Source organism: Trichomycterus rosablanca, chromosome 16 (assembly GCF_030014385.1).
Source record: "Trichomycterus rosablanca isolate fTriRos1 chromosome 16, fTriRos1.hap1, whole genome shotgun sequence".
NCBI lineage: Eukaryota > Metazoa > Chordata > Actinopteri > Siluriformes > Trichomycteridae > Trichomycterus > Trichomycterus rosablanca.
In genome coordinates, this window is record NC_086003.1 from 7,961,824 (window position 1) to 7,987,254 (window position 25,431).

The 25,431-nt window shown below is 43.1% G+C and overlaps 1 protein-coding gene across 1 annotated transcript in view; it reads right to left on the reverse strand.

Annotated features, from left to right (window-relative positions):
• col27a1a (collagen, type XXVII, alpha 1a) overlaps positions 1-25,431 on the reverse strand; it is a 105,984-nt gene that overhangs the window by 66,490 nt on the left and 14,063 nt on the right. The window contains exons 5-11 of the mRNA XM_063012112.1: positions 23,869-23,922; positions 21,186-21,239; positions 18,062-18,115; positions 16,267-16,320; positions 5,742-5,786; positions 5,093-5,146; positions 815-859 (exon numbers count right to left, since the gene is read on the reverse strand). Coding sequence (XP_062868182.1) covers positions 815-859; positions 5,093-5,146; positions 5,742-5,786; positions 16,267-16,320; positions 18,062-18,115; positions 21,186-21,239; positions 23,869-23,922 — 360 coding nt within the window. The remainder of the gene's footprint in view (positions 1-814; positions 860-5,092; positions 5,147-5,741; positions 5,787-16,266; positions 16,321-18,061; positions 18,116-21,185; positions 21,240-23,868; positions 23,923-25,431) is intronic.

Below are 25,431 nucleotides of genomic sequence, written 5' to 3' on the forward strand. Positions count from 1 at the left end.
TGGAAATTGTATTCTTTAAACTGTCATTAAAGGTTTAAAAGGATAAAAGAAGTGTACAGGACAGCAGATAGGCTACAGTCAATAATTGTACACGCACAAATTGTATACCCACACTGGCCAATACCTGTACGCACAATTACACTTAATTATGGCCAAAAAAAGCCAGGTGAACCCTATAAAAGTGGCTGTTGAGTATAAATAGTTTTATACATCAGTGCACTCAATGATAGGTTACCTTGAATGCCACTATGTGTCAATGTTTGTGTTTCTGTATGTGTGTGTGTGTTTGTGTGCGGGGGGGGGGGGGGGGGGGGGGGGGCAGGGGGTTGTGAAGGGTGGGGGCTAAAAAGACAGCAGGGCCTCAGTCTGATTTTAAACAGGAAATTCCAGTCAGTGGGGCGGAGTCAACTCCGATAAAGAGCTTTTAAACATGACATTGAACGTTGACACACACACACAAACGTGTGGCTTTAACAGCAGTCAGGAAAGCAATTTGACATGGATAAATCCCTACACTAGAGGAAGCTAAGGAGATCAGAATGAATGGATGAGTAAAAGGGCAAATAAAAAGAGAGAGCGCGAGAGAGGTGCCAGTATAATAAAGTCTTAAACCAAAACAGGGTCAAACTGCTTAACTTTACAAGTTGAGCCGAAGGAGAGACATAAAAAAGAAACACCACAGGCTAAACCCTTAATGTCTAATAACTACAGCAAATGACCACCTTCATTTTAACCGCCTGACACATTGCAATGTTTAAATAGTTGGGGCAAAACATACAGAAGGTAATGAAAGAGGAAATACACGTGCACTTACCCTAGCACCTTTTGGCCCAGGAGGCCCTATGGGACCAGGCAGACCCTAACAGAGAGAGAATATTGTAATTATAATATGTACACAGATACACGATAAGGCATGCATCTCAATGATCCAGTGGTTTTAACCAAGAACGAAATACATGTGGGTGCAGAAACACCAATATTCTTTAGTCAAGGGCACTTAAGTGGTGCAGAAGTCTATACCAGGGGGTTTCAACCTGTGGGGCAGGGGCGTGTTCAATTCATTTTTCACCCACAGGAGACATACACCGATCAGCCATTGTCCATTTTATCAGCTGCAATTACCAAATAGAAGCACTTTGTAGTACTACAATTACTGACTGTAGTCCATCTGTTTCTCTACATACTTTTTTTAGCCTGCTTTAGGTATTATTTAGGTGGTGGATCATTCTCAGCACTGCAGTGACACTGACATGGTGGTGGTGTGTTAGTGTGGGTTGTGCTATTATGAGTGGATCAGACACAGCAGTGCTGCTGGAGTTTTTAAACACCTCACTGTCACTGCTGGACTGAGAATAGTCCACCAACCAAAAATATCCAGCCAACAGCGCCCTGTGGGCGGCGTCCTGTGACCACTGATGAAGGTCTAGAAGATGACAGACTCAAACAGCAGCAATAGATGAGCGATCTTCTCTGACTTTACATCTACAAGGTCTAATAGAGTGGACGGTGAGTGGACACGGTGTTTAAAAGCTCCAGCAGCGCTGCTGTGTCTGATCCACTCATACCAGCACAACACGCACTAACACACCACCACCATGTCAGTGTCACTGCAGTCCTGAGAATGATCCCACCACCTAAATAATACCTGCTCTGTGGGGGTCCTGACCATTGAAGAACAGCATGAAAGGGGGCTAACAAAGCATGCAGAGAAACAGAATGGACTACAGTCAGTAATTGTAGAACTACAAAGTGCTTCTATATGGTAAGTGGAGCTGATAAAATGGACAATGTGTGTAGAAACAAGGAGGTGGTTTTTAATGTTATGGCTGATCGCTATATACTGTATTAAGATCAGTCTCACTGACCATACACACACACGCACGTTTAATGCTATCCAGTTCAGTCTGAAAAAAAGGACCGTTGGCTAGCAAAACTTAAAAAGGGCTCGTCGGTTCGAAACTCAGCTCTGCCATCCGGCTGGGCTGGGCGGCTACATGAACAACAATTGGCTTGTTGTTCATACAGGGTGTGAAGCCAGAGAGGGACCTCATAACTGATGCAACAGAGTCGAGGGATAATGCGTTGATCAGGGTGTGGCTCTCCGTACACAAAGCTGATCCGCATATGAACTCGCCTCGTGCAGGTGAAAAGATGCAGTCGGCTACCGCACACGTGTCGGAGGGGGCGTGTGTCAGTCTCGCTCTCCTCAATCAGCAGTAGGGGTCAGCATGAGTAGAGAGGAAGCGTAATGCAATCGGGTAATTGGATACGACTAGATTGGGAGGAAAATGCCACGAAGAATGGGATAAACTGCTTAAATTAAGGTATGCAAAGCTTGTAAAGACGTATCCAGGAAGACTTTAAGCTGTGGGTGATTAAATGTAGACAGATGGGAAAAACAGCAGTTAAATCTGTACAAAACCAAACCACAAGACTATAAAGTGTGCCAAAAGTCAAGGGGTCTGAATACTTTTGAATTCCACTGTATATAGTCATAACGTTGTAATTTACTTAGCTGAACCCTTTTTACATATTTAAAACTGTTACACAAGTGTGGCTGGAGTGGAAAGTACAGAGATAAGCAACATGTCTGTATGAAACCATTGCAAGATGTTGTACGCAAAATAAGGAACAACGGTTAACACAGAATGGCTGGTTCCAAAGGCTTACACCCGAGCTTTAGAGGAATGTGTAGACTGTAACGTGACTAGAGCAGTATAAAGGAAGACCCACAGTTCTGTTCTTTGTTCTTTAGCTAATATACTGCTGTAAGAACCCACAATTGTGTGTTTTTTTTATTTATTTATTTATGCATTTTCTCCTAGCGTAGTCAATTCGTCTTCCTCTCGAGGAGGGTATATTGCTGCTCACGTGCCCTAGCAGTCCTAGCAGACCCCTTTATTAGAAGCACAGGCGCCTCTATCGGCTAACCAGGGTCCTTGCACAGGGTTTAAAGACCCCACCCACTTAGTCGGGCCATTTCCCCGCCCAGCAGACACGGTTGCCAATTTGTGTCTGCTGCAGGGCACTGCCAATCGTGCCCGGCCAGCCGACCGAGAGCAGAGCCGAGACTCGTACCGGGGTGTTCAGAATCTCGGCGCTGGTGTGCTAGTGGAATATCCCCCACAACTGTGTTTTAATAAATTTCCTTCAATGCAGTTTGTTGGTACTGATGTTGTAGAGTGTGGGTGATTCGCTAAAATAGGGCATTATGGGACAGTGGCATCTGTTCAGCAATGAATTTCGTCCATGTCTCACACAACAACAATCTTACAATGTGTATGTTAATGTTTATATTAGCCAGTAATTTATTAAGCCAGTAATTTATTAAGCCAGTGACTTATTAAGCAGTCCTGACTCAATCCAGTATGTTGAATGTTGGATTTCAACCCTGGCTTAATTTAACCCTGGCTGGCCATCACACATAATTGATTTAAATTACTGTTACTGTCCTGGGTACAAGTGCCTATGCGAAAGGGCCACAGGTACAGACAAAAGGAAAACCCCAAAAAACATACACACAAACAGTCACAAAAAGTATTTGCACCCTTTCTAATTTCCTCTATTTGATTTTTGCATATTTGTCACAATAAAAGGTCACATGATCCACATGATCAATGCAGGGCTTTGAGTGTACAATCCTAAGAGACTTTGGTATGAACCTGCTGTAGTAAGTACCTACAGACAGTGGTCTGAGGAGGAGCATACAAACCAGCACAAACTGGCAACAGGGTATTGGGCTGCCAAGACTAACTGATGGCAGAGGACAGCAAAGCATGTGACACCTAGTAGGGACCAACAGAGGGAAATGTGACACAGCATCGAATTCTTCTGTGCATGAGGCTATACACCGACCAGGCATAACATTATGACAGGTGACCGGTCGCAGTTTGTTGCGTATAAGGCTGCGTAGCCGCAGACAAGTCAAGGTGCCCAAGGTACCACAGCACACCGTCAGGGGTCTAGTGGAGTCCATGCTTCAACAGGTCAGGGCTGTTTTGGCAGCAACACAATATTAGGAAGGTGGTCATTATGTTATGCTTCATCGGCCGGCTAGTCCTATTTCACTATTGAAAGCACCTACAATGGATACTAAAACTGAAAGACCTCATTCGTCATGCCTCATTCCTCATGCCACAACTCATTAGAGACTTAAAAACCCAATGTTGTCACCTTTCAGAGGTAGACTAGTGCTCTAATCATTGTCATTGCAAAACTCAAATGCAGATTCAGCTTCAGATTTAGATCCGCGACCTCTGCCGGCCGATTTATGGCGCCTGCACAAAGGCGAGGAAAGAGGTGTATCTCTCCGTACACAAAAGCTGATCCGCATATGCACTCGTCAAGTGTAGGTGACGAGATGCATACAGCTGCTGCCCACGTGTCGGAGGGGGCGTGGGTTTGCTTTGTTCTTCTCAATCAGAGCCGGGGTCGGCATTAGCGGAGAGGAACCATGACGTAATCGGGCATGTTTGGGCGCTTTCACATGAGAAGCTGCTAAACCGCTCTTGTGCTGCCGCGCTGCTCTTTTATCTTTTAAAGTTCACGTGATTTAATTTTGAGCCAGTTTGCCGCTGATATTTTCAAAGCGCCTCAAATGAGATGAACTGTTTGATATGATGTGGTAAAAGCGACCCAGACAGTATGAAGAACGTTAAGCGTGAAAAATAAAGCGTAACGTGGCTTATTGTACTAAAACAAGACAGATAAATTTGGGCAGTACAGAGCACTGTTTTGGCAGTGTTAAGCAGTGGCTTTTGCTACCCAACTTTCCATCTTTTTCTAATGGTTGCCTTAAGGATGCTGAACTAATTTGAGTAAAACTAGGCCTTTTGGTTCCATAGATGTCCAGGAATTTTGGTAGTTCCCGCTTACTTCTGTGTAGATTTACTATTACTCAGCGTTTTCTCTGTTGGATGATAGTGGCTCTCACTATGGTTGCTAGAGTCCCAAAGTCTTAAAAATGGCCCTATAACCCTGTTTGGTGTGAGAAATATGCAAAAATATCTATAAACAAGAAGCAGGAAAATACTTGGCATACACACACACATACACACACAAGACACACTTCACAGCAGAAGATCTACTGCACCTGCCTGCCAGGATAACCTTTGGCCCCAGCACTTCCATCAGGTCCTGGCTCCCCCTGAAAGAAAAAAAAGTAATAAGCAGAAAATGAAAGAATGAAACCACCTGCTGCACCGTTCTTATTAAATAATTGGATTAACTAGAATATCAATTAAGGTTTCCTTGAACAACATCAGTCAATAGCCATAAAAATGATATTTTGAATGGGCGCAAATTCCCACTGACATACTTCAAAGTCTTGTGAGAAGTGAATGATGTTATAGCTGAAAGGATCACACAGAGATCAGTCTGTTTTAATACCATTTGTTTTTTTAAATGGGATGTCCAAGAAGTTCATGGTCAGGAGTCCAAATACTTTTGGCCATATAGTGTATACTTTTTGGCCTTTTTGTTATTTTATTTATTTATTTTTTTTAAATGTGACTAGGCTTGGTATGAATTGCTATAATGAGAGGGAAGAAATGGGTTTTTGTCACACTTTCATATAATTAGCAGCGGTCAATTAAACTAGCTGAGTACCGCTGAGATCTAGGGTTCAAATACCCCATCTACTGGCTGGGTGCCTACATACAGACATGATTAGGGGGTGGGTGTCTGGGTTTTGGCTGAAGTGTGTTTGAATATATATTAATGTCAGTGTTTGTGCCACTTACTGTTTCTCCTGGCAGACCAGGTGGGCCAGGATGACCTTTCTGACCCTGTAAAACAAAAGTCCATAGTGATATTTTTCCTTATTTTAGGCCGGGCTACCAACCTGGCCGAGCACCATTACAGGCATGATTGGCTTGGTGGAATTTATTGCAAGAGTACATTTGCACCCTCTGCTGACTGGCCAAGGCACCTGCACTAGGTATGAATGATAGGACGTTTGAAAGGCTTGGTGTGTCTTTGTAAGTGTGATGTAGCTTTTTGTTAACTTCTATTATGGAAAGATGGAAAAAATGCACCTGTGCTACTGTGTGCGTTTCTGAGAGGGGTGTTTGATAGACTTAGCCCTCCTTAGCCAGCAGCACAGGGGTGGGTAGAGCTGTACTAGTGGCGAGATTCCAGCAGGAGAGGGGATTGAAGACAACTACATTGAAAGTAAACTGGACATGCATGTTCTTGTGTGTGGCAAACCAACAACAGTGTTTCAATGTGTGTGTTAAACCACAGCGAATAATATTTACTGCTTATATAGACACACACACACACACACACACACATATATATATATACAGTGTATCACAAAAGTGAGTACACCCCTCACATTTCTGCAGATATTTAAGTATATCTTTTCATGGGACAACACTGACAAAATGACACTTTGACACAATGAAAAGTAGTCTGTGTGCAGCTTATATAACAGTGTAAATTTATTCTTCCCTCAAAATAACTCAATATACAGCCATTAATGTCTAAACCACCGGCAACAAAAGTGAGTACACCCCTAAGAGACTACACCCCTAAATGTCCAAATTGAGCACTGCTTGTCATTTTCCCTCCAAAATGTCATGTAATTTGTTAGTGTTACTAGGTCTCAGGTGTGCATGGGGAGCAGGTGTGTTCAATTTAGTAGTACAGCTCTCACACTCTCTCATACTGGTCCAACATGGCACCTCATGGCAAAGAACTCTCTGAGGATCTTAAAAGACGAATTGTTGCGCTACATGAAGATGGCCAAGGCTACAAGAAGATTGCCAACACCCTGAAACTGAGCTGCAGCACAGTGGCCAAGATCATCCAGCGTTTTAAAAGAGCAGGGTCCACTCAGAACAGACCTCGCGTTGGTCGTCCAAAGAAGCTGAGTGCACGTGCTCAGCGTCACATCCAACTGCTGTCTTTGAAAGATAGGCGCAGGAGTGCTGTCAGCATTGCTGCAGAGATTGAAAAGGTGGGGGGTCAGCCTGTCAGTGCTCAGACCATACGCCGCACACTACATCAAATTGGTCTGCATGGCTGTCACCCCAGAAGGAAGCCTCTTCTGAAGTCTCTACACAAGAAAGCCCGCAAACAGTTTGCTGAAGACATGTCAACAAAGGACATGGATTACTGGAACCATGTCCTATGGTCTGATGAGACCAAGATTAATTTGTTTGGTTCAGATGGTCTCAATCATGTGTGGCGGCAATCAGGTGAGGAGTACAAAGATAAGTGTGTCATGCCTACAGTCAAGCATGGTGGTGGGAATGCCATGGTCTGGGGCTGCATGAGTGCAGCAGGTATTGGGGAGTTACATTTCATTGAGGGACACATGAACTCCAATATGTACTGTGAAATACTGAAGCAGAGCATGATCCCCTCCCTCCGGAAACTGGGTCGCAGGGCAGTGTTCCAGCATGATAATGACCCCAAACACACCTCTAAGACGACCACTGCTTTATTGAAGAGGCTGAGGGTAAAGGTGATGGACTGGCCAAGCATGTCTCCAGACCTAAACCCAATAGAACATCTTTGGGGCATCCTCAAGCGGAAGGTGGAGGAGCGCAAAGTCTTGAATATCCGCCAGCTCCGTGATGTCGTCATGGAGGAGTGGAAAAGCATTCCAGTGGCAACCTGTGAAGCTCTGGTAAACTCCATGCCCAGGAGAGTTAAGGCAGTTCTGGGAAATAATGGTGGCCACACAAAATATTGACACTTCAGGAACTTTCACTAAGGGGTGTACTCACTTTTGTTGCTGGTGGTTTAGACATTAATGGCTGTATATTGAGTTATTTTGAGGGAAGAATAAATTTACACTGTTATATAAGCTGCACACAGACTACTTTTCATTGTGTCAAAGTGTCATTTTGTCAGTGTTGTCCCATGAAAAGATATACTTAAATATCTGCAGAAATGTGAGGGGTGTACTCACTTTTGTGATACACTGTATATATATATATATATATATATATCACACATACATATATACACTGAACAGGCATAACATTATGACCACTGACAGGTGAACACACACACCACACACACATATAATATAACATATAATATAACATAATACACGTACACATATACACACACACACACACATATACAGTGTATCACAAAAGTGAGTACACCCCTCACATTTCTGCAGATATTTAAGTATATCTTTTCATGGGACAACACTGACAAAATGACACTTTGACACAATGAAAAGTAGTCTGTGTGCAGCTTATATAAAAGTGTAAATTTATTCTTCCCTCAAAATAACTCAATATACAGCCATTAATGTCTAAACCACCGGCAACAAAAGTGAGTACACCCCTTAGTGAAAGTTCCTGAAGTGTCAATATTTTGTGTGGCCACCATTATTTCCCAGAACTGCCTTAACTCTCCTGGGCATGGAGTTTACCAGAGCTTCACAGGTTGCCACTGGAATGCTTTTCCACTCCTCCATGATGACATCACGGAGCTGGCGGATGTTCGAGACTTTGCGCTCCTCCACCTTCCGCTTGAGGATGCCCCAAAGATGTTCTAATGGGTTTAGGTCTGGAGACATGCTTGGCCAGTCCATCACCTTTACCCTCAGCCTCTTCAATAAAGCAGTGGTCGTCTTAGAGGTGTGTTTGGGGTCATTATCATGCTGGAACACTGCCCTGCGACCCAGTTTCCGGAGGGAGGGGATCATGCTCTGCTTCAGTATTTCACAGTACATATTGGAGTTCATGTGTCCCTCAATGAAATGTAACTCCCCAACACCTGCTGCACTCATGCAGCCCCAGACCATGGCATTCCCACCACCATGCTTGACTGTAGGCATGACACACTTATCTTTGTACTCCTCACCTGATTGCCGCCACACATGCTTGAGACCATCTGAACCAAACAAATTAATCTTGGTCTCATCAGACCATAGGACATGGTTCCAGTAATCCATGACCTTTGTTGACATGTTTCACTGTAGGCACCATGCATTCTTCTTTGTACTCCTCACCTTTGTGACGCCATAAAGTTTGGAAGCCATCAGTTCCAAAAACATTTATCTTGGTCTCATCACTCCAGAGTATAGAGTCCCAGTAGTCTTCATCTTTTTCAGCATGGGCCCTGGCAAATTCTAGGCGGGCTTTTTTGTGCATGGGCTTCAGGAGAGGCTTCCTTCGTGGATGGTACCCATGCATGCCATTCTTCTGCAGTGTACGCTGTACTGTGTCACGGGAAAAAGTCACCCCAGTTTGGCTTTTTACCTCTTTAGCTAACTACAGTGAACTTGCATGGCGATTTTCTTCAACCCTTCTCATCAGAAGACGCTCCTGTTTGGGTGTTAACATCCATGGATGGCCTGGACGTCTCTGTAAGATGGTTGCAGTTCCATCTTTGTTAAATTTTTGTATCACTTTTGCTACAGTATTCTGACTGATCAGTAAAGCTTTGCCGATCTTCTTGTAGCCTTCACCTTTCTTGTGTAAAGAAACAATTTTCTTTCTCAGGTCTTGTGACATTTCTCTTCCATGTCGTGCCACTGCTGACAGCATGAAATGGGATGGGGTTTTCTTTGTTAAGTAATGCCCTTTTAACTGTCAACTGTCTGCTGGACACCTGTTTAATGAATAATTAGACTCACATGTGGTTAAATTCGTGTTAATTAGAATTTTGTAGTCTAAACTCCTAAGACTTTCATTGGGGTGTACTCATTTTTGCAACATGGTCTTGAATGAATTTGTTGAGAAAATAACTTTTTTGTGTGTACAAATGAACAAATCTTGTTTGCAATCAATGGCCCACATTTGTAGGAGTATTCTGTAGTATAGTACCCCATAGAAAATGTTGATTCTGTAAAGAAACTAAAGGTTTTCTGACAAATCTGTTGGGGTGTACTCATTTATGCTGAGCACTGTATATATACAGTGTATCACAAAAGTGAGTACACCCCTCACATTTCTGCAGATATTTAAGTATATCTTTTCATGGGACAACACTGACAAAATGACACTTTGACACAATGAAAAGTAGTCTGTGTGCAGCTTATATAACAGTGTAAATTTATTCTTCCTTCAATATACAGCCATTAATGTCTAAACCACCGGCAACAAAAGTGAGTACACCCCTTAGTGAAAGTTCCTGAAGTGTCAATATTTTGTGTGGCCACCATTATTTCCCAGAACTGCCTTAACTCTCCTGGGCAAGGAGTTTACCAGAGCTTCACAGGTTGCCACTGGAATGCTTTTCCACTCCTCCATGACGACATCACAGAGCTGGCGGATATTCGAGACTTTGCGCTCCTCCACCTTCCGCTTGAGGATGCCCCAAAGATGTTCTATTGGGTTTAGGTCTGGAGACATGCTTGGCCAGTCCATCACCTTTACCCTCAGCCTCTTCAATAAAGCAGTGGTCGTCTTAGAGGTGGGTTTGGGGTCATTATCATGCTGGAACACTGCCCTGCGACCCAGTTTCCGGAGGGAGGGGATCATGCTCTGCTTCAGTATTTCACAGTACATATTGGAGTTCATGTGTCCCTCAATGAAATGTAACTCCCCAACACCTGCTGCACTCATGCAGCCCCAGACCATGGCATTCCCACCACCATGCTTGACTGTAGGCATGACACACTTATCTTTGTACTCCTCACCTGATTGCCGCCACACATGCTTGAGACCATCTGAACCAAACAAATTAATCTTGGTCTCATCAGACCATAGGACATGGTTCCAGTAATCCATGTCCTTTGTTGACATGTCTTCAGCAAACTGTTTGCGGGCTTTCTTGTGTAGAGACTTCAGAAGAGGCTTCCTTCTGGGGTGACAGCCATGCAGACCAATTTGATGTAGTGTGCGGCGTATGGTCTGAGCACTGACAGGCTGACCCCCCACCTTTTCAATCTCTGCAGCAATGCTGACAGCACTCCTGCGCCTATCTTTCAAAGACAGCAGTTGGATGTGACGCTGAGCACGTGCACTCATCTTCTTTGGACGACCAACGCGAGGTCTGTTCTGAGTGGACCCTGCTCTTTTAAAACGCTGGATGATCTTGGCCACTGTGCTGCAGCTCAGTTTCAGGGTGTTGGCAATCTTCTTGTAGCCTTGGCCATCTTCATGTAGCGCAACAATTCGTCTTTTAAGATCCTCAGAGAGTTCTTTGCCATGAGGTGCTATGTTGGAACTTTCAGTGACCAGTATGAGAGAGTGTGAGAGCTGTACTACTAAATTGAACACACCTGCTCCCTATGCACACCTGAGACCTAGTAACACTAACGAGTCACATGACATTTTGGAGGGAAAATGACAAGCAGTGCTCAATTTGGACATTTAGGGGTGTAGTCTCTTAGGGGTGTACTCACTTTTGTTGCCGGTGGTTTAGACATTAATGGCTGTATATTGAGTTATTTTGAGGGAAGAATAAATTTACACTGTTATATAAGCTGCACACAGACTACTTTTCATTGTGTCAAAGCGTAATTTTGTCAGTGTTGTCCCATGAAAAGATATACTTAAATATCTGCAGAAATGTGAGGGGTGTACTCACTTTTGTGATACACTGTATGTATATATATATATATATATATATATATATATATATATACAGTGTATCACAAAAGTGAGTACACCCCTCACATTTCTGCAGATATTTAAGTATATATTTTCATGGGACAACACTGACAAAATGACACTTTGACACAATGAAAAGTAGTCTGTGTGCAGCTTATATAACAGTGTAAATTTATTCTTCCCACAAAATAACTCAATATACAGCCATTAATGTCTAAACCACCGGCAACAAAAGTGAGTACACCCCTTAGTGAAAGTTCCTGAAGTGTCAATATTTTGTGTGGCCATCATTATTTCCCAGAACTGCCTTAACTCTCCTGGGCATGGAGTTTACCAGAGCTTCACAGGTTGCCACTGGAATGCTTTTCCACTCCTCCATGACGACATCACGGAGCTGGCGGATATTCGAGACTTTGCGCTCCTCCACCTTCCGCTTGAGGATGCCCCAAAGATGTTCTATTGGGTTTAGGTCTGGAGACATGCTTGGCCAGTCCATCACCTTTACCCTCAGCCTCTTCAATAAAGCAGTGGTCGTCTTAGAGGTGTGTTTGGGGTCATTATCATGCTGGAACACTGCCCTGCGACCCAGTTTCCGGAGGGAGGGGATCATGCTCTGCTTCAGTATTTCACAGTACATATTGGAGTTCATGTGTCCCTCAATGAAATGTAACTCCCCAACACCTGCTGCACTCATGCAGCCCCAGACCATGGCATTCCCACCACCATGCTTGACTGTAGGCATGATACACTTATCTTTGTACTCCTCACCTGATTGCCGCCACACATGCTTGAGACCATCTGAACCAAACAAATTAATCTTGGTCTCATCAGACCATAGGACATGGTTCCAGTAATCCATGTCCTTTGTTGCCATGTCTTCAGCAAACTGTTTGCGGGCTTTCTTGTGTAGAGATTTCAGAAGAGGCTTCCTTCTGGGGTGACAGCCATGCAGACCAATTTGATGTAGTGTGCGGTGTATGGTCTGAGCACTGACAGGCTGACCCCCCACCTTTTCAATCTCTGCAGCAATGCTGACAGCACTCCTGCGCCTATCTTTTAAAGACAGCAGTTGGATGTGACGCTGAGCACGTGCACTCAGCTTCTTTGGACGACCAACGCGAGGTCTGTTCTGAGTGGACCCTGCTCTTTAAAAACGCTGGATGATCTTGGCCACTGTGCTGCAGCTCAGTTTCAGGGTGTTGGCAATCTTCTTGTAGCCTTGGCCATCTTCATGTAGTGCAACAGTTCGTCTTTTAGGATCCTCAGAGAGTTCTTTGCCATGAGGTGCCATGTTGGAACTTTCAGTGACCAGTATGAGAGAGTGTGAGAGCTGTACTACTAAATTGAACACACCTGCTCCCTATGCACACCTGAGACCTAGTAACACTAACGAGTCACATGACATTTTGGAGGGAAAATGACAAGCAGTGCTCAATTTGGACATTTAGAGGTGTAGTCTCTTAGGGGTGTACTCACTTTTGTTGCCGGTGGTTTAGACATTAATGGCTGTATATTGAGTTATTTTAAGGGAAGAATAAATTTACACTGTTATATAAGCTGCACACAGACTACTTTTCATTGTGTCAAAGTGTCATTTTGTCAGTGTTGTCCCATGAAAAGATATACTTAAATATCTGCAGAAATGTGAGGGGTGTACTCACTTTTGTGATACACTGTATATATATTAGGGCTGTCGAAGTTAACGCGATAATAACGCATTAACGCAATCTCAATTTAACGCGATTAAAAAAAATAGTGCCATTAACGCAAATTCTAGTTCATGTTGAGACTTGACTGGTAGAACCAACGTTTTAATGTCGGACTTGCCACCGTTGTTCATTTGCGGTTTGTTAAAATAATATAACTGAGCGTGCACTTGCATAATAAAGAAATAAATACACGGTATATTCACAAGTTGTCAGGAGCAAAACACTTTATTAACTTAATCTGTTACGGCACTGAATACCGGAGTCAAGCACGCTAGTCCATGAACTATGGAAGCCCCAAAAGGGTCAAAACACACTCACTTCGTGTAGAAACGTCCACTTTTCACATTTCACTTAAAAAACCTTGTTTTCTATAACATTTACACAGATTTTATTTAATGCGATTAATCGCGATTAACTATATGAAATTCTGAGATTAATCGCGATTAAAATTTTTAATCGTTTGACAGCCCTAATATATATATATATATATATATATATATATATATATATATACTGTATATATACAGTGTATCACAAAAGTGAGTACACCCCTCACATTTCAACAAATATTTCATTATATCTTTTCATGGGACAACACTATAGACATGAAACTTGGATATAACTTCGAGTAGTCAGTGTACAGCTTGTATAGCAGTGTAGATTTACTGTCTTCTGAAAATAACTCAACACACAGCCATTAATGTCTAAATAGCTGGCAACATAAGTGAGTACACCCCACAGTGAACATGTCCAAATTGTGCCCAAATGTGTCGTTGTCCCTCCCTGGTGTCATGTGTCAAGATTTTCCAGGACAGGTTCCACTCGGAACAGGCTTCGCCAGGGTCGACCAAAGAAGTTGAGTCCACGTGTTCGGCGTCATATCCAGAGGTTGGCTTTAAAAAATAGACACGAGTGCTGCCAGCATTGCTGCAGAGGTTGAACACGTGGGAGGTCAGCCTGTCAGTGCTCAGACCATACGCCGCACACTGCATCAACTCGGTCTGCATGGTCGTCATCCCAGAAGGAAGCTGACGCACAAGAAAGCCCGCAAACAGTTTGTTGAAGACAAGCAGTCCAAGAACATGGATTACTGGAATGCCCTGTGGTCTGACGAGACCAAGATAAACTTGTTTGGCTCAGATGGTGTCCAGCATGTGTGGCGGCGCCCTGGTGAGAAGTACCAAGACAACTGTATCTTGCCTACAGTCGAGCATGGTGGTGGTAGCATCATGGTCTTGGGCTGCATGAGTGTTGCTGGCACTGGGGAGCTGCAGTTCATTGAGGGAAACATGAATTCCAACATGTACTGTGACATTCTGAAACAGAGCATGATCCCCTCCCTTCGAAAACAGGGCCTCATGGCAGTTTTCCAACAGGATAACGACCCCAAACACAACCTCCAAGATGACAACTGCCTTGCTGAGGAAGCTGAAGGTAAAGGTGATGGACTAAACCCAATTGAGCACCTGTGGCGCATCCTCAAGTGGAAGGTGGAGGAGTTCAAGGTGTCTAACATCCACCAGCTCCGTGATGTCATCATGGAGGAGTGGAAGAGGATTCCAGTAGCAACCTGTGCAGCTCTGGTGAATTCCATGCCCAGGAGGGTTAAGGCAGTGCTGGATAATAATGGTGGTCACACAAAATATTGACACTTTGGGCACAATTTGGACATGTTCACTGTGGGGTGTACTCACTTATGTTGCCAGCCATTTAGACATTAATGGCTGTGTGTTGAGTTATTTTCAGAAGACAGTAAATCTACACTGCTATACAAGTTGTACACTGACTACTCTAAGTTAAATCCAAGTTTTATTTCTATAGTGTTGTCCCATGAAAAGATATAATAAAATATTTGCAGAAATGTGAGGGGTGTACTCACTTTTGTGATACACTGTATATACATATATACTCACACACACACACATACTTACACACGCACACACATACACTTTTATACATACATAAAAGTTAAGGGCCCAACCAATGGCTGCTTGGGGAGCCAGGATTTGAACACATAACCTTTTGACTGACATCACAGAGCTTTACCCTCTGACCTACCCACAACTGATGTTTCATACTTGTATACAATCAGTATGAAGGCACAGTCACCTAGGAGTCACTGTTCTGATTCCCTCCCCCCAACTGTTAGCGCCCCATAGTGGACAAAGTTAAAATGTAGGTTTAAGTCTCGCGTACACTGATTCACTACACAACCCGCAGGCAAGCACAAGTCTAGCAGTAGTGTGTGTGTGTGCTGCACAATTAGATCCTAAAACAGAGATACTGCAGCAGGAAGTAGGTAGTTATTTATGTCCTGGCAGGAGTCTTTTCTGGAAAATCATTTACATGGAAAAAAAATTACTTTGCTACTTTACATGCACACACACACTTCTCTTAGCCAAGACGGTGAAACTAAACACTTCATGCTGTGTTTTTGAGGGTCGACTGCTACTCTCATTAGCATTTTCTAAAAAGCACACACACACTATATGCCTGGTGGATTACATACATACAAATACATGCATATTCGGAGTGGGATGTTATCCATCCTTTGTTTTATTGGGTGTCAGGAGTACTTGGTTATTCACCACTTTTCTTTACTGGTTCGCCATGTAGTTTGGAAAGCTACTGTACAGTATTTCCAAATCTACTTTTGGATGTCAAGCATTGTTCTTGCTTGGCCAATGACAGAAGATCTTCTGTACTGACACATATTTTTCCTATCTAAAAGCCCGACCTAAACCTGGTTAAAACATTATAGTCCCCTCAGGTGTGTGTACGTGTGTGTGTGTGTTGATTTAGGGGGTAGTTCAGAGTCACAGCTGTGTAAAAGGCTCAATGGGGATTCCCTGCAATGTTGACGCAGAAAAAATCCATGACAACACGCAAACACACTCAGAGAGACACTGGAGTTTATGAGCGTGTGTGTGTCAGGGCAAAAAATAGAGTATGTATGTCAAGAACATGGGAGAGAAATGGAGCATTCAAAGACATTATTGTAAGTATGTATTAGCAGTATTGATACCTACCTTCCGTCCCTCTAAACCAGATAAACCAACAGGACCAAGTATACCAGGATCTCCCTACAAACATACAAAAATGTACATTATTTATATGCTATAATGTTAATTATTTTTGTGTCTTTCAAGTTTGGCATGGTTTTTACAGCACCAAATCAGAAAAAGTTGGGACAGTATGGAAAATGGAAATAAAATGAAACTGCAGTCTTCCTTACATTTACTTTGACTTTTATTTAATTGCAGACAGTCTGAACCTGAGATATTTCATGTTTTGTCTGCTCAACTTCATTCCTGCATTTCAAGCCTGCAACACATTCCAAAAAAAGTTGGGACAGGGTAATGATGTGAAAAAACTAAATAATGAGGTGATGTCAACAGGTGATTGTAATCATGGTTTGGTACAAAAGCAGCATCCAGGAAAGGCTGAGTCTTTGATGAAGCAAAGATGATCAGAGGATCTCCAGTTTGTCAACTAATGTGTGAGCAAATTATAGAAATGTTTAAAGACAATGTACCTCAAAGAAAGATTGGAAGGGATTTGCATATTTCTCCCTCTACAGAGCATAATATCATTAAACTATTCAAGTAATCAGGAGGAATTTCAGTGTGTAAAGGCCAAGGGCGCAAGCTTCTCTTTGATCCATCAGATGGCACTGCATCAAGAACCGCCACTCAACAATAGCTGATATAACCACATGGGTGAGGGATTACTTTGGCAAACCTTTGTCAAGCACTACAATTACAATTTACTGTGCAAAAAAGAAGTCTTATGTTAACCATGTACAAAAGCGGCGTCGACTTCTCTGGGCTAAGAGGCATCTTGGATGGACCATCACACAGTGGAAACGTGTATTGTGGTCAGATGAATCAGCATTCCAGGTCTTTTTTGGAAAAAATGGACACCGTGTGCTCCGGACCAAAGACAAAAAGAAACATCCAGACCAGTTATCAGGAACAAGTCCAAAAGTCAGGGTCTGTCATGGTATGGTTCTGTGTCACTTCACACTTCTGTGATGGCAGCATTAATGCAGAAAAGTACATTGAGATCTTAGAGCTACATGTGCTGCCTTCAAGACGTCATCTTTTCCAGGGACGTCCATGCATTTTTCAACAAGACGATGCAAAACCACATGCAGCACACATTACAAAGGCATGGCTGCGGAAGAAGAGGGTACGGGTACTGGACTGGCCTGCCTGCAGGCATGACCTGTCCCCAATAGAGAACGTGTGGAGAATTTTGAAACGAAAAATGTGACAACGACGACCCTGTACGGTAGCACATCTTAAAACGTGTTTGCAGGAAGAATGAGACAAAATAAAAGCTAAAACTAAATCATTTGGTATCCTCGGTGCCAAAACGTTTTTTAAGTGTTTTGAAAAGGAATGGCAACATTACAAAGTGGTAAATGCTTTACAGTCCCAACTTTTTTTGGAATGTGTTGCAGGCCTGAAATGCAGGAGGTTTATTAATAAATGAAATTAAGTTAAGCAGATAAAACATGAAATATCTCAGGTTCATCCGGTCTGCAATCAAATAAAAGTCAAAGTAAATGTCAGAAACTCTGTGTTTTTGTATTATTTGCATTTTCCATGCTGTCCCAACTTTTTCTGATTTGGGGTTGTATAAACAAATAAGATGTGGATGGATTTGCAAATCATTCACATTACATTACATTGACGTTTACATACCTGCATAAAACAAGTTTTTAAGTTTACATCCATTCATTAATTTGAGGTCAAAGTATTATAATGCTTCCAAAGCTGGACTGATTTAAACCAAAAACAATGAGTGTACTGAACTCACCTTCTCTCCTTTAGGAGCATTTCGAGGAGAGAGTCCAGGGTCACCCTTTCGCCCCTAAGAAGATACAGAAAGTGTAAGATCAATGGCCAAACAATCAAACAGCATGAGCGTAGAATAGAAAAGAATGTCTTTTCCACGTGTCCCAAGCTGGAGTCAGAGCACAGGGTCAGCCTCTGTACAGCGGCCCAGAGGCAGGAGGGTTAAAGGTCTTGCTCGAGGGTTCAACAGTGGCTGCATGGCAGAGCTGGGGATTCAAACTCAACCTTACGATTGACAGCCCAAATCTCTACCCACCAGGCTAGCACTGAACAGTGTTTGCATCTGCAAACCCAATTAGAATAAACCAAATTACACAAAAACTCAGAACTAATTATCTGAATTATTGGGAAACTGAAACTAAAACTCAAAGTAAAATGCAGTGTTGTTTGGCCCTAAACAGACACTACAGTGCAGCAGATTATCTGAGCACAGTATCCGACCCTAAATTAAGAAACACCTTGACGAGGTACAGACTGAGCGCACACGACCTGGCCGTGGAGACGGGGCGACACACCCGGTCCTGGCTGCCCCGGGAGGAGAGGTTGTGCCAGCACTGCACTCTCAGTACAGTAGAGACGGAGCTGCACTTCCTCACCCAGTGTACCAAGTATTACCACATCCGCTCCCAATTCTTCCCTAAATTTAACACCGTCATCCCCAACTTTACCTCCCTCCCAGACCCCGACAAACTGCCCCACCTACTGGGGGAGCACGGAGAGAGCTGCACACTAGCAGCACTCTATACTCACACCTGCCACCAGGTGAGGGACAGTGGGTGACCATGTCCCACACACGCACACAAACTGATTGTTATTACTACCTCATTATTGTAAATATTAAAATTTTTATTGTTCTTATTTTGCACTGTTTTTATTAATATTTTATTCTATTTTATATTTTTGCACATGTAACTTATTTGTCATGCCAATAAAGCTTCTTTTGAGTTTGAGTTGAGTGTGTGTTGTGTGTGTGTGTGTTGGGGGCAGGGGGGATTTGTGTAAGCTTTACTTCAACCACATATAACAACAGAGGATTTGCTGGAGGAAAGGGAAAATTAAATAAAGAAAACTAACACCAAACTTTAAACACACACACACACACATTCACACATACACCCACCCTGCTGAGCTTCTATCATAACCTTGTTGATTCCATTTGCAAAATAAAAGAACAGAGCTGGGAACACATAGCAGTATTTACATGTACATTTTCGGCATTTAGCAGACGCTTTTATCCAAAGCGACTTACAGTAGTGTGACAGGATACAGTCTAAGCAATTCAGGGTTAAGAGCCTTGCTCAAGGGCACAACAGTGGCAACCTGGTATTGGTGGGGCTTGAACCAGCAACCTTCTGATTACTAGTTCAGTACCTTAACTGCTAGGCTACAACTGCCTAAGAAAGATCATTGGTTAAATTGACTGTGTCCGTTTCTTTACATTTTCTGCATTTTGCAGACGCTTTTATCCAAAGCGACTTACAGTACTGTGACAGGATACAGTCTAAGCAATTCAGGGTTAAGAGCCTTGCTCAAGGGCGCAACCTAGCAGTGGTGGGGCTTGAACCAGTGACGTTCTGATTACTAGTCCTGTACCTCAACCACTAGGCTACAACTTTGGAAAGCGACAGGAGTGACTGTCCACCAAACAGGTTCTCCCTTCTCTTCATAAGATATGTAAAGCCCTCTTTGCCCAGATGCCCAATTTTGCCTTGATGGCCAGCTCTAAGAAAATTCAAGGTTGTGTCAGCTCTGCACAGGACCTTTAAAGCTCTCTTAGAGTGACCATTTGTTTTGGAAAGCGACCAAGGCCATTCTATCCCAGAAACCCAATTTAGTTGGTTCAAGGCTGTGCCAAGGTTCTTCCGTTTCAAAATGACTGAGGTCACTGTGGTCCTGGGAACACTGAAAGTCTTAGATATAGCCTTATATTCTTGCGTGGAGCTCCACAGACAGTTCTTTAAACTTAAACGCAGTGTAAAATGGCTTCTTAAAAATATCCAATTAAATTAAATAAAAACAGATACACCCTGTTGAATCAAGATGCACCTGATTCCAATTTGGAGTGGCACAGCCAATGATTTACACTGATCAGCCATAACATTAAAACCACCTCCCTTACCATATAGAAGCACTTTGTAGTTCTACAATTACTGACTGTAGTCCATCTATTTCTCTACATACTTTTTTGACCTGCTTTCACCCTGTTCTTCAATGGTCAGGACCCCCCAGGACCACGACAAAGCAGGTATTATTTGGGTGGTGGATCATTCTTAGCACTGCAGTGGCACTGACATGGTGGTGGTGTGTTAGTGTGTGTTGTGCTGGTATGAGTGGATCAGACACAGCATTGCTGCTGGAGTACCTAGTTGGTCCAACTTGTAGATGTAAAGTCAGAGACGATCGCTCATCCATTGCTGCTGTTTGAGTTAGCTCAGTGGTCACAGGACGCTGCCCACGGGGCACTGCTGGCTGGATATTTTTGGTAGGTGGACTATTCTCAGTCCAGCAGTGAGAGTGAGGTGTGTCTGATCCACTCATACCAGCACATAACACACACTAACACACCACCACCATGTCAGTGTCACTGCAGTGCTGAGAATGATCCACCACCTAAATAATACCTGCTCTGTAGTGGACCTGTGGGGGTCCTGACCATTGAAGAACAGCATGAAACAAAGCTAAGAAAGCATGCAGACAAACAGATGGACTACAGTCAGTAATTGTAGAAATACAAAGTGCTTCTATATGGTAAATGGAGCTGATAAAATAGACAGTGGTTTTAATGTTTTGGCTGATCAGTGTATATACTTTTGTAGAAATAAATCTTTTTATTTCATTATTATGGGTAATTATGTTAATTATGTCAATAATATTCATTCAAAAACAAATCCACAATACAAAGTGTGCAAAGATCATGGTGTCTTAATACTTGTAGAACTCACTCAATATAAACTTAAGCTGCTGAATTATATCAGCAACTCTAACTGTGGCCTCTAGAGTGTAGAATAGGACAGAAAGGAAGGAAGAGACACTAGAAAAAGGCAGACAGAGTAACACTAGAGAAGAGACAAAGAACACATGCATACCTTGAAGCCTGGAGGACCTGGTCGCCCTGGATTGCCGTGTGGTCCGGGTAGTCCCTATAACACACATGATATGTAATTCATTAATATGAATACAGACAGGCACACATACAGTACACAGACTTTCTGTCAGTACTTAGGTCATGCCCAAGTTGTCATAAAAACAGTTATTAGTATATCACCCAACTCTGACCTCTGACCTTAAGTAACTCCAGCACATCACCCTTAAGGTGAACTTCCCGCTTTGATCCAGAGCTCAAGCCAGAGGTCAGGGAAGGGTCTGTCTGTCTGGGCTTAAAATCTGTATATCAGGGATTGTATTATTGTACCACCATGACACAATAAGAGATAAACTATACGGCCAAAAGTATGTGGACACCTGAACTTGAGCTTGTTGAACATCCCAATTAAAAACACAACAAATGGTATTAAAATAGATTGACGCCTATGTGATCTTTTCAGGTATACCAATAGACTCTGCTGTATGTTTTTGGGAATTTGTGCCCATTCTGCTAAAAGTGGGTTTGTATGACTAGGCACAAAGCCTCAACTGATATTCCAGTTTATTCCAAAGCTGTTCAGTGGGGCTGAGGTCAGGGCTCTACAACAAAAGGGCCTTCCCTAAACTGTTGCTAGAGAGTTAAAAGCATATAATTATTCTTTGTACATCCTTAGCTATTACTGTGGCTGAAACACATGAATTCAGAAAACAGAAGAGGTGTCCTAACATGCTGAGTGCAATCTAGCAACAGTTGCTAATGGAAATAATCACACCCAAGTGTGTCCTGGCCAAAGGTCAAGGGTGAAAAGCACAAGCACTTCTGTGTGTGTGTGTGTGTGCGGTGGAGGTCACTAAAGTATTAAAGTGAGTGAATCCCAGACTTTCTTTCTCTCACACACACACACACACACACACACACACACACACACACACACACACACACACACACACACACACACACACACACACACATATATATATATAAACTGAAGTATTAGGAGTTCCTTTCACTGGAACTAAGGGGCCACCAAACTTTACACTTGGCACAATGCAGTCAAGTCAAGTCAGGTTCATTCATAAAGCGCCTTTAAAGACCCAAAGGGTCACCCAAGGCACTGTACAATAAAATCAAACAATAATAAAACAATCCGTCAGACAAGTACCGTTCTCCTGGCAACCGCCAAACCCAGACTCGCCCATCGGATTGCCAGACGGAGAAGCGTGATTCGTCAAGCCAGAGAACACGTCTCCACTGCTCTAGTCCAGTGGTGGCGTGCTTTACACCACTGCATCAGACGCTTTTTGCATTGCACTCAGTGATGTAGGCCTGGATGCAGCTGCTCGGCCATGGAAACCCATTCCATGAAGCTCTCTACGCACTGTCCTCGAGCTAATCTGAAGGCCACGAAGACTGTAGCGATTGACTGTCATTTTACGTGGCAACAACTTCGTGGCTGAGTTGCTGTCGTTCCCAATCGCTTCCACTTTGTTATAATACCACTGGCGGTCGACTGTGGAATATTTAGTAGTGAGTAAATTTCACGACTGGACTTGTTGCACAGGTGGCATCCTATCACGGTACCACGCTGGAATTCACTGAGCTCCTGAGAGCGACCCATTCTTTCACTAATGTTTGTAGAAGCAGTCTGCATGTCTAGATGCTTGGTTTTATACACCTGTGGCCATGGAAGTGATTGGAACACCTGAATTCAATGATTTGGATGGGTGAGTGAATACTTTTGGCAATATAGTGTATATAGCTGACATGACAATAAAGCCTCTCTTGAACTCTTGAATCTTATACCCTGTTAGTAATTATGACTGACTGTGACATTCGGAGCCTATAAAAGCACAGCTAGACTGAATGCAGCTGTTAAATAGTATTCAGACCAGGGGGGTCTTGTCAAAGTAAGATGTCAGATGTAATCCAAGAACCACCAAACTACTGGTCTGGGATGAATGGGTGACACTGACCACACAGTCAGACTAGCTTTAGATAAAAATATGAGTTGTGTCAGGAAGGGCATTTACTGCTTTGGTGACCCCTAATTATGGGAGCAATTGAAAAAGAGGGGGAAAAAACACTATGGACATAGTCAGTAATTGTACATCACGTGTATATTTTTAGGGTGGCATGGTGGCTCGAGCTGTCGCCTCACAGCAAGAAGGTCCTGGGTTCGATCACCAGGCGGCACGGTCCGGGTCCTTTCTGTGCAGAGTTTGCATGTTCTCCCCGTGTCTGCGTGGGTTTCCTTCGGGAGCTCCGGTTTCCTCCCACAGTCCAAAAACATGCACTCAGGTTAACTGGAGACACTGAATTGCCCTATAGGTGAACGGGTGTGTGTAAGTGTGTGTGTGTGTCTGCCCTGCGATGGACTGGCGCCCCGTCCAGGGTGTTACTGTGTGCCTTGCGCCCATTGAAAAGCTGGGATAGGCTCTAGCACCCCCCGCGACCCTAATTAGATAAGCGGTTAAGAAAGTGAGTGTACATTTTATTCCTGTATACATTATAATTAATGTATTTAATCAACTATAGGTTAACAGACCTTGGTATTTTGATGGTGTGTTGGCAGTACCATATGGTCATGCCAAAAAGAAAGAGAGGGGATGATATCTAATGGCCCTTTTTATTGTACATTACCTTATAATACTGTACGATTTTAAATGTCACAGACACACACTTACATGGGGTCCCTTCTTTCCTGGCAATCCTGGTTTCCCTGGAGGTCCCACAATTCCCTTTAAAACACAAAAACATAATAAAAAATCAGATAACCCACAAAAACACATCTGCATTTTGACATCGACACAGAAATGATTGGATATGTCTGAGGGAGGCTGAAGCCCTGCGATGGATTTCCAGACTATTCCTGCCTTGGGATAGAACCAGACCCTCCGCACCCCTGACAAAATGATGTGGGCACTCCTTAATTATTTTAGTTTCATGCATTTGTGCTAGAATCATTACTAAAAGGTATATAAGTATATAGAATAATTTATGTGTTTTTAACTTTGATGCAACAGATCATAGTGGTTACAGTATGACTGGTTGCCAGTACACAAAGCGAGATCTGACAAGACATTGTGATGAGTTTGGTGTGGAAGAACTTTACTGGTCTGCCCAGAGCCGTGACCTCAGAAACATTTGGGATAAATTGGAATATACACCTATCAGGCATAACATTATGACCACCTTCCTAATATTGTGTTGGTCCCCCTTTTGCTGCCAAAACAGCCCTGACCCGTCAAGGCATGGACTCCACTAGACCCCTGAAGATGTTAGCAGCAGATCCTTTAACTCCTCTAAGTTGTGAGGTGGGGCCTCCATGGATCGGACTTGTTTTTAAAGCACATCCCACAGATGCTCGATTAGATTAAGATCTGGGGAATTTAGAGGCCAAGTCAACTCCTCAAACTCACTGTTGTGCTCCTCAAACCGTTCCTGAACCATTTTTGCTCTATGGCAGGGCGCATTATCCTGCTGAAAGAGGCCACAAGTTGCTGGTTTACCACTGTTCCTTCTTTTGACCACTTTGGATAGATACTGACCACTGCAGACCGGGAACACCCCACAAGAGCTGCAGTTTTGGAGATGCTCTGACCCAGTCAAACTCACTCAAATGATCACTTACTGCCTAATATATCCCACCCACTAACAGGTGCCGTGATGAAGAGATAATCAGTGTTATTCACTTCACCTGTCAGTGGTCATAATGTTATGCCTAGTCGGTGTATATTCCAGTAAATGACCCCATAATTGCTTTTTTAACTAAATGAGCACACATTTTCACAGACAAACTTTTCCCATTTAGCCTGTTATAGTCACAAAAGAGGAGCAATCTCCAAGCTTTATAAGATCATTATCTGGTGTTTACATACTTTTGGCCATATGGTGTACATGTTAATTAATATATCACTGAGTTTTGTCACTGTTTAACAAACTATCTTGGGAGGTTGTATGTATTATTGGGTAACATCTAAGGCTTTTAACATGCACAGTTGTCGTAAAGCAAATTACATAATACAGACGATTAACACAAACCACTTCTATCGTCACTAAAGATTCTGGCAGTGTCCATAAAGTCTATGATACACGTCTGTGTTCAGGGTAAAAGCAGGCAAACAACAAAACCCAAGCAGTGCAAGCAGGTCTGGTTGTAAATCTCTAACGTGTTCCTGTGTTAGAGTAGAGCAAGAGCCTATCAACAGCTGGGCTGCAGCTCTGGCAAAAGACCAGAATAGACCAAT